The 11004-nt window shown below is 43.5% G+C and overlaps 1 protein-coding gene across 1 annotated transcript in view; it reads right to left on the bottom strand.

Moving 5' to 3' along the window:
- Positions 1–9587: 9587 nt before the first annotated feature.
- CHP2 (calcineurin like EF-hand protein 2) overlaps positions 9588–11004 on the bottom strand; it is a 95970-nt gene continuing 94553 nt past the window's right edge. The window contains exon 7 of the mRNA XM_069206957.1: positions 9588–10854. Coding sequence (XP_069063058.1) covers positions 10801–10854 — 54 coding nt within the window. The 3' untranslated portion in view covers positions 9588–10800. The remainder of the gene's footprint in view (positions 10855–11004) is intronic.

Here is an 11004-nt window from a genome sequence, read left to right as displayed (position 1 = left end):
TGTAAATTGAGGATGGGTGATGGTGGAGGAATGTCCATGGCAGAGTCCAGTCTATTAGTCTCACAGGTGCACTGCCCATCTGGGCATAGGAAGTGGAGCTGGTGCAGTTTAAGTATGGACAGGGTAACAAAGTGGGACAGTGGGAGGACAATCAGGGTGGTCTCATTTCCTGGCGGGGGTCTTGCCATCTTGCATTGTCCTGTTCCTGGATCTCAGGGACCGCTTGCGTGTTGGTTGTCCGTCTGCAGGGGGTGGGGTGCTGGTGTGGTGGTCCTGTGGCGGGGCGTCCTGTCCACTAGCACCGGCGGAGGTGGTGGGCAGTTCATCGTCCTGGCTAGTTTCAGGGGCCCCTTGGAGTGCCACGGTGTCCCTCAAGGTCTGCTGTATGTCCTTCAGCACCCCTACGATGGTGCCCAGGGTGGAGCTGATGGTCCTGAGCTCCTCCCTGAACCCCACATACAGTTCGTCCTGCAGGCGCAGGGTCTCCTGCAACTTGTCCAGGACCGTCGCCATCGTCTCCTGGGAGTGGTGGTATGCTCCCATGATGGAGGATAGGGCCTCGTGGAGAGTGGGTTCCCTTGGCCTGTCCGCCCCCTGTCGCACAGCAGCCCTCCCAGTTCCCCTGTGTTCCTGTGCCTCCGTCCCCTGGACCGTGTGGCCACTACCACTGCCCCCCAGGTTGTTGTTGGGGTGGCGGGTTAGCCTGGGTTCCCTGTAGTGTCTGACACACCGCTGATTGACCTGTCCTGGGTAGGGAGGTTTGGGCCCGCTGGGTGGGTGCTGTGCTGGTGTTACCAGAGGGTGGAAGGTGGGTGTTGGGCTGTGCCTGTGCAAGGGGAACCGACTGTCCCGAGGCCCACGATGGTCCGGGCTGGTCATCAGGATCCAGTAGGGCAGAGCTGCTGTCGTCACTGTGGGCCTCTTCTGGGGGTGGAGTGGTGTTGTCTGGACCCTCTGGTGTGGTGACGGTCCTTCGGGTTCCTGCAGGGGCATAAGAGCATGATTATTGCATGTGTGTGTGTAATGGTGTGCAATGGGTGGGTGTTTGTGTTCCCCAGTGCAAGCATTCCTGTGTGTGGGTTTGTGTGATGATGGTTGGGGGGGTGTTCTGGGTATGTGCAGTGGGCATACTTTGGTGATGGGTGTCCATCCTTAGTTGTGTCATGCAGGGCTTGGTGTTGGGATGGGTGGTTTGTGTTATGGGTACATTAGTGAGGATTTGGAGTGATAGGGGAGGGTGTGAGGGTGGGGGTGTGTGATAGCATGCAGGTAGGGTGGGGGATATGATAGTTAAGATTTGACTTACCAGTGTCCCATCCTCCACCGACTCCTCCGAGGCCCTCAGGATGCAAGATGGTCAAGACCTGCTCCTCCCATGTTGTTAGTTGTGGGGGAGGAGGTAGGGGTCCGCCGCCAGTCCGCTGTACCGCGATGTTGTGCCTGGAGACCGTTGAACGCACCTTCCCCCGTAGGTCGTTCCACCTCTTCCTGATTTCCTCCCTGTTTCTTGGGTGCTGTCCCACGGTGTTCACCCTGTCCACTATTCTGCGCCATAACTCCATCTTCCTGGCTATTGATGTGTGCTGTACCTGTGAGCCAAATATCTGTGGCTCTACCCGGATGATTTCCTCCACCATGACCCTGAGCTCCTCCTCGGAGAAGCGGGGGTGTCTTTTGCGTGACATGGGGTGGTGTGGGTGATGTGTGGGGTGGTGTATGTGGTGATGAGTGTGGTGAGTATATTGGTGTGTGGTGTTTTGTGCGTGGATGTTGTGTGGGTGATGGTGTTGTGTGTCTCTGTGTGATGGGGTTGTCTATTCTGTGCTCTCTCTCTGGCCTTCGTTCGTGATTTTTTGGTCATAGGGGTTTGTGGGTGATGTGGGTGTTTGTTTTATATTGTATTGGGTGTGTGGGAGTGGTGTTTGTATGTGTATCAGGTGTGTGTATTTGGAACTGTCCAATGTGGCGGTGTTTTGGAGATGTGTGCGTATTTTGAGCGCGCCGGTGTGTACCGCCAATGGAATACCATGGTTGAAAGACCGCCGCGTGGATTCGTGGGTCGTAATAGCATGGGCGTGTTTCTGTTGGCGTGGAGGTGGAGGATTTGTTTCCGCCAGTTTATCACTGACCTTTGGTGTGGCGGTGTTGTGTGGGTGTCTGAATTTCGGCAGATTCCAAGATGTGTGTCATAATAGCTGTGGCGGACTACCGCGGCGGCGGCGGTGTATTGGCGGTCTTCTGCACGGCGGTAAGCGCCTTTTACTGCCAATGTTGTAATGACCCCCATATTTACTCAATACAAATAAAATATTATTCCTCTTTCTAAAAAGAATAACATTGCATGGACAATATATTTATTGTGAGTGTTACTTGTGCTTGTTGAAGTTCTCCCTTACACCATTGTTCAAGAGTAAGCCTAGACTGTTGGCTTTTCCTATCCCTTGAAAGTCAAAGTCTAAAAAGATGATGCTAACCATTTCCAAGAGGTCTCAGTAGCATCTATTGTCTGGTTTCAGGGACATCCACATTACATGTCACAGGGAGAACCTGCTGACAGGTATTATTACTAAAATCAATGGTATTGAAAAGTATAAAAAGCTGAGTTTGCTCCTTCGAGTTTTGAAATTGTGAACCTGCCGGTTGAGCAGATCTCAACGTAGACAGGCTGAAGCCCCGAACCATCGCACCAAAAAGAAAGACTTGCTCCAATTACCGTTTGAAACACTTTGGCCCAGATAGTTTTTAAGAGCTATTTGTATCTCAATACTTTGCTTGCAGTACACAAGTCAGACAGGCTTACTTTGACAGAGATCTGTGGATGTCTCATTAGTTGAAGAATAGTTGATTCAGGGCTAGTAACATGTAATAATGACTCTGCAGGCAGTAAATGAAATAGGTAATTTATTTCTACATTTACTTTTGATTAGATTTATGGCTGCATACATTAATGCTACCAAGAATATCATCTACCTTCTTTATAGCACCCCAACACACTCTTTTACCCCCTGTCCTTCCAATATTCTTCCCCCTCATTTTTAGATCAAACTTAGGCAGTGCACATGCACTGTCTGCAAGATCTGCTGTATTCAGTAAAAGGACTTTCATCCCATCTGCTGCTTACCATAGGTTGAGTGCAGTTTCGCTCTTCTTTGCTGCCTCCTAACTGGTTCGCACAGCCAATACATCACTTCTATTCTTGGCTGAGGAGCACCAGCTAAGTACAGTTTCCTTACACTTTGAATTATCTGTTGTTTGTGGGAACTCTTTTTTTAATTGTTTCGTGCGGCAGTTGGTGTTCTTTTGGTGCTTTATTGCATTTACAGTTGAAGCATGTGTATACAAAGTTTAAATATATGTTTTTTGAGCCCATACAGCTTTTATTTTAGCAGTGGGGCACACATGCTTCAGATTTCGTATGCATACAAAGTTTAATGTAAACCCATTGTTTCATTTTATTTGTTACCAGTTTCATTTTATTTGTTATTTCAGAGCCGAAGGTGAAGCTCGAACCTGGTTCCCCAGTCCCAAGGTCAGCAACACTGTATGTTACTCAACATGACTAACTAAGCTAGACTGCCGCTTTCCTCAAACGGGCTACACGGTGTGTGAGACAGTTCCATGTTGGATGGAGGCGAGCCTAGCAAAAAGTTTTCTTTATATCTCCTCCCTGGCGGGAGTGCATATGTTTTTTATTATATTAGTGTCCCAGACAGCGGTTGCAGCAGGGATGGGGTGTGTGACTTGCCGCTTTCTCGATTAATTAATTTAGGCTGCAGGTCTGACTGATCAGGCAGTGGGAACTCAAGCTTAGCTAAGCATTAGCATAAAGTCTCGGTGCACCCGCTGACCATTCCTGTCCGAGTTGCCACCGTCACAGCCCACCACGGAGTGGAGAGACAGACTGATGGAAAACTGTGAGCCAGCCTTCATAGAGGCACACAGGTGGCTAGGGGTGAGAACCCTCTTTTATTAAAAAATAGCTGTTTCTGTTTCTGTTTCTTGTTGTTCTGTGACTTGTTCTGCAGCTAAATATTAACCATGACTGCACGGCGTGAGGTGATGGACATGCACTTTTATTGCTTATTGAAGGGAGGCAAAGGTTAGCTGGGGCACCGGGATGAGCTGAAACCCGACTGTAGGTGTTAAAATGTAGGGCGCAATATTGCCTGATTGGAAATAAATTCCATGAAAAGTTACATATGTAAATGACCCTTTCTACCTAGAAAGGTAGAGAAACTTGCATGCAGCCTAGAAAACATAAATGAGGAATTTGACCCAAAATTCCACTGATGTAAGTTGAGGGGTACAGTCGAATCACAACCTCAAAACATTACGCCATTGGTGATGATTTTTAAGTCAATGACAATTAATGATCCCCTTTTGCTTAAACTGTTCTCTGTAAAATGGGATTTGAAGCTCACTGTTACCTCAAAGCTGTCAACTGTGCTCAGTCATCAAGTTATCTTACTCTGGAACTTATAGTTTTATCATTGCAAGTGGTGACTTAAAATTCCATGCCCACACAATGTTGTTGGTTGCAAACACAGGACGAGGCCACTTGACAGTTCACACCTCTTTTCAGCATCTAGGCATATCCTTCCCTGTTTCCATTTCTTTTTGTTGTATTAATGTTAACTTGAAACGCAAGAGCCTTCACTGTAATTCCTCTTGCTCCATGTCCGCATTCAGTAACTTAATCTGTTTTCTTCCGTTGCATTCTGGAACTTGAAGTTTTAAATTGTCCATTATGATTGCAGGACTGCATGCTGCAGAGTACCAAAGAACATGGGGCGACATCTTTGTGACTGGTTTGGTAAAACATTTGAGCTCTGATCTAATTGCAAACTCTACCAGTTCTGAATATTTTTCTACTGGATCCACTTGCTTCAATGCTTTGTTTTGTATCTTTTGAACTGACGGGGAGAACAGTCATAGTGATCCCTCTAGTGTCCTGGAACTGGTTATTGGTGACTAATAATTGCCAGTTGATTTCTCATTATGTTTAACCCATTGAATTGCCACTTTTTGCTGCTGGGCATATGTAGTTCAGTGTCTAGGCCACATGTCAGCTACTGGAACAGCAAAATCCATTTGTAAATGAAAAACTTGAATATCTTCAAGGGAAGGCCCTTATTATGTCCATCTTCAAAGAGTGAACGGTTAATCATTTGTTGGTTGCCCAAACACCATTCCTGTGGGATCATCAGCCATTACTCTTCAGTGGGTTTAGGAAAATGCATATGGCCTTCTCTCTAGCTGTGTGCATTTACTGCATGAAATGACACTCCTAGTTAAGGTGTGCGATAGGGATTGTGCTTCTGGAACATATTTTAGCAATGGGACTACACTTATGCACAGTTTCCAAAGCACCATGTCACACCAGCACCCGAAGGTTGGAAGGCAGATATTTCTGTTTGTTCACTTTTGCTCTAGCGTTGATGAGGATCCAGCATGTAAAACATATATGCCAATTTGTAGCTAATCATAGGTCACGAGTGAATTAGGGGATTATCGGGTGGCTGTAAGTGCCACACCCAATAACTGGGAGGATCCACTTCAAAGAACAATGTCACCCTCAGGCATATTTCAGCATCTCTTTGTCTCTTTGGAGACATTTTCCTAGTTAAGAATTAAACCATTCCAATTGTCCGGGTTCTTACTTTTTAGGTCGAGCCTAGGCAGCATGCATGCGCTGTCTGCAAGACCTGCTGTATTCAGTAAAAGGACTTTGATCCCGCCCGTTGCTCATCATAGATTGACTGCAGCGTGGCTCTTCTTTGCTGCCTCCTAACTGGTTCACACAGCCAATACATCACTTCTGTTCTTGGCTGAGGAGCACCGGCCAAGTACAGTTTCCTTACGCTTTGAATTGTTTATCTGCTGTTTGTGATAACTCTTTTTTAAATTGTTTCCTGCCTCGGCTCATATTCTTTTGGTGCTTTTTGGCATTTACAGTTGTAGCATGTGTATGCAAAGTTTAAGTATATGTTTTTTGAGCCCACACAGGTTTTCTTCTTACAAGCAGCGTGGCACACGTGCTTCAAGTTTCATATGCATACAACGTTTAATATAAACCCACTGTTTAATTGTATTTGTTACCAGTTTCATTTTATTTGGTACTCTGGAGCCAACGCCGAGAGGTTCCCCAATCTCAAAGTAGGTAGCTCTGTGTGTTATGCCACATTGCTAACTTATTACTTGTTTGTGTTGCTGCGGAGTAGTCATTGTAGGAAATCTGGTGCAGCTGAATGATTTGTGCTTGTGATGTTTCTTTCCAAATTTCAGTATATATTTTAAGCACTCTGGTACTGAGTTTTGCCCATGTTTTCAACCAGCACGTTGTCGGGGAAAGTCTAGCATTTTAAAAATGAAATGCAGAATGGTAGCTTAAAAATCACACTCCTCTAAAGGTCTGAAGTTTCTTGGTAGACACTTAGTGAAACTAAATTTTTGTTACGTCCATTAGTGTTTTAAATGAGCTTTGTGATTTAAAGTAAAAGGTGCATAGTTTATAGTAGCATGATAAAATGATAAGCTAATTATTGAACAAATCTATTGCATAGCCCTCATATAAGCAGCCTTTATGAGGTGACTTGATTTTTGCTTTTCAAGGGCTCTCCATCTGGCCATAGTTAAAAATGCAGGCTTCAAATGTTGGTTTATCAGATGTCTCCTGCATCAAAATGGCTGCAATTCGCAGTTGGGCATGATGGGTTCAGTACTTTTGGTCTTCAGAGCATTCCTGTGTCTTCAATCAGTATTCCTATCAACATGACAAAAAACACCACACAATTCACTGCCACACAATTCAACAAATACCCAACATAATTACACTGCACATAATACCACTCAACGGAACATGATTCAACTCCACATAAGTCCACTCACCTCAATACCAGATAAATACACCCCACATAAAACCACTCTATGCTACATAACAACAACCCACAAAAATACACTGCACAGCATTCCACATAATTCCAATCAGCATAAATTCACTCAACACCACAAAGTTCCACGTCACACAATTCAACTCCACACATTTGTATTCCACACCACCTAATTCCACAACAAACCATATATTTCAACTCAAAAACACAATTACACAACACACCACATACAGACAAACTACACCACACCACAAAATTCCACATCATGTCACAAAATTCAACAGCACACCACATAATTAAACTCCACTGCATACCACTCAACAACACAAGATACCAATCAACATTATTACACTCCACACTCAATACCACATAATTGCTTTCCACATAATTACACTGCACCCAATGCCATATAATTTTATTAGACAAATCCACTCCACACCACACTATTCCACGCCACACAATTCCACAACAATTCCAAGCTAATCCACATAATTCCACACCGCACCACATACATCCACTCCATAAGACATGAGCAAAAGATATTGGGGTATATTTAGAAGAAAGTGGCGCATCATAGATGATGCACCAATTTTCTTGTGCCTCATTGCGCCCCCCCTAAAAACACCATGTGTGCATCGTATTTACAATACGGCGTACAATGGCACACATTAGGTCAATAGCATCAACATGTTTGATGCTATTGTGGCGCTTTGGTGGACTAGCGCCAAAAATGATGGCGCTAATCCACCAAAGTCAAGGAAGGCCCATTGAAAACAATAGGAGCGTCACTTTAATGCCTGCCAAGGCAGGCATTAAAAATGATGCTAAAAACTAAGCAGTAAAATCTTGCAGTTTTCACTATGCCATTTTTCTGGGACTCCTAACAGGGGAACACCCCCCCATCTTACATACATTATACCTGGCCCAGGCATAGTGTGGCGCAAGGGGTTACAAAGTGGCGCCATGCTTGCATGGTGCCACTTTGTAAATATGGTGCAATGAAAATGCCTCCTTAACGCTACATTAGCATAAAAAAATTACACTTATGTGGCGCAAAGAGGCGTAAGAGGCTTGTAAATATGCCCCATTGTCCATTACAACAACAATGTTTAGTTTTAGGCAGAGACAGCCCACATCCCACCCACTGTTGTTCCCCTAACTCCCAGTTGCTGCTGCAGCTCCCTCGTTTTTCTTTTTAATTCATCTTTACAGCCCCAACCCCTGTCTATACCATCATACCACGTAATTCCACTACAAAATCCACTGAATGCTACACAGTTCCACAACTAATAATTCCAATCCAACCCACATAATTCTACTCCAAACCACATACATCCACTCCACTCCAAACCAAACCCCATGAGTAAAGATATTGTAATTCACAACGCCAATAGCTTTAACTCTCACAAATGCAAGACCGATAGGCATTGCCAATGCTTGTTACTTTTGGTATGAGAACTCTTTAGTCGTCTCTCAAAAGCTTACACCATCCACACTTATAGACTTATACAGTCTCTCTCAATCATTAGTTACTAGATCATTCACTTACTGGTCAGCCCACATTCATGAATGTATTGATCAATTTTTTTTATTTTTTTTTATAAAGCATGAACCCCTGAAGGTACCCCTGTGCTGGAAAAAAACACAGATTTCAACAGTTGAAAATGCACAAATAAGGCAGACCCTACATGTAAAAAAGTCAGGTCTTGAAGAGCTACCTAAATTTCAGCAGTGACCTTTTAATTTTAATTTGAAATGGAAGAGTGTTCCTCAATTTCACCGCAACTACTGAGAAAGATCTGCCTCCCAGTGTTGATGTGTAAAATCTAGGCACATGTACTGGTAACATAGATTTCGACCTCAGATTGTGTTTCGGAGAGTAAAAAGAGAAATGCTTTGTTATAGGGCTATGTCTCCCTCCTTACACAGCTTTGTGAAGTACGTAACATGCTTTGAGATTGATCGCTTGCTGAACTAGCATCCAATGGAGTTTAGCTGGTGCTCCCGAAATGGAATTGGATTTGCTGACATTTAATGTCAGTGGGGCAGCTGCATTTTTAGCCTTTTGTAACTTTTTAAAAGTAATAGTCCAGTCTAGAAGAAATAAATGCATTGACAATTTGAACCCTTTGCTTAGCTGAAAACATATGAATGTTTTTTTTCCAAATATCTCAGTTGGAAAGAGAATATGTATGGAGCATTTCATTTCTAGCTACATGTGGCCATGCAATTGACACAGCAGCTCTATGAGTACATGCAACACAGGAGCATTGGATAAAACCACCTCCTACCTCCCTCTCCATGGAGCTGCTGTTTGGGCTACTGGTGGTGAGGCCAGAGACATTGCTAGGTTTCATGGATAGTTGCTGCATCTGTGTCAGTAAAAGACAAAACGTGGCCACTTGGCTGTATTCTATCACAAAGCGTGCCAAATCCTCATGAGCTCTCTCTCTGGCTACTGAGAGAAGTACACGGCTAACCCCCTACACAGAGACCTCATCAGACACGGCTCCTAAGCAAATGGTGGTCATCGATTGTGTGCCGACTCCTGTTGATAAGGCTCTCTGAATAAGAAGGCCCTTCTCAGTACTTGAAGCTCAGGTCCAAAATACAATCCACATCCACATGTCTTCTAGGACACACTGTCAGGACTTAGATAGCTAAAAACACAAGCTTCCTATAATAAATCGCTTCATCTTAGAAGAATCAAATCCTTTATTCCAATATCACATTTCTAATCCACATTTCAAATTCTAGTATTTTCACATTTAGACTTCGGAAATGCATTTAAATGTTTATTGATAACATCAAAAGTTTCTTCTAGTGGATCGCTTTGCAGTATGGGTGATAAAACACAATCATATCTTTCCTATTTTGATTCAGTACTATGGCTGCTTTGTGGAGGTATGGGCAATCTTTACATTTGGTTGCATTGTTTTTAGGGCACTATATAAATTGTAATAAAAATGATATCTGTCAACACATTGTTTCTGTATGAAGGATTGAGCTACATGCAGTAAATTGATAACTCACAATATTAAAAAAAAAATCACCTAAGATCAGAGCTCCTCATCCTACACGTAAAGAATATCGAATTCAGTTTTAAGGACATCAGGTTTGGCATATTTGTAGCTTGAGTTTTGCAAAGAGCTTGGAACACTTCAGATTAATCTTTGTCTCAGAAACTCAAACTGTGTGTCGGGCCTTTCTCATTGCATGTCACAGAGCCTCCTGATCATTTTATTGTGTATTATAGAAATAGGTTTAATACAGAATTATCAAGTGTTTTATAATATGACCTTTTATGCAGTTTATTTATTACTATAAAATTGCTCGACTTTAACACAGCTCTACAAAACATTTAAGTGAGGTCTGCGCATTACACCAGGGGCAGATAATGGAATGTAGCCCCAGCTTCCCACCTTGACTCTGGGTACATCATAAATAGAATGCTAATGCCTATGTGCTGCAAGAGCTAAACTGTTCAGTCACCAGGAGTTTTATAAAGGAGTTCTGCATTTTAGAATGATCAAAAAGAAGATAGAAAATTAAATAAGAAGAGGCATTTTCCTTCCATTTGGCAACTACTGTGCTGAATTTGGTATCAAATTAGGAAGAGTGACTCACCCCCTAATTTGAAAACCATAGTATGGCACATTAAGACTGGCAATTAAGATGGGAGAATGGGGATTTGTCTCACAGTATTGTTACGTTCCGCTCAACACCCATCCTACGTCAAGTGACGGATAGCTTATAGGCACATGCCGGGGCCAGCACAGTGTTTTCCTGCCACAAGTTGTAGGATCTCATCATTACACAGGCCAACGAATGAGCCTTCCTCTAAAGAATTGTTAGTTCATGGCTTTCAAGCAGTATGTACTTCTGTGGTCTTCATCCATCCCCCTAGTGCTTATTTCAGGAATCGGATGCTCATCTTCTGCTCTATGCTCATCTTCTCAAGAGACTGAAAAAAATACAGTGTGAGAGTTATTCCTTTTTTAACATTGGGATTTGAAGTTATACACTGGCATATATATCCAATTAGCCTGATTCACAAATTGCACATTATGGTAAGTTTTGTAGTACTACAAAACTTATTTCAAGGTGCTAGTCA

Source organism: Pleurodeles waltl, chromosome 9 (assembly GCF_031143425.1).
Source record: "Pleurodeles waltl isolate 20211129_DDA chromosome 9, aPleWal1.hap1.20221129, whole genome shotgun sequence".
In the NCBI taxonomy this organism is placed as follows: Eukaryota; Metazoa; Chordata; class Amphibia; order Caudata; family Salamandridae; genus Pleurodeles; species Pleurodeles waltl.
Note: the sequence above shows the minus strand (reverse complement) of the source record. Positions and strands in the feature narration are given on the sequence as shown.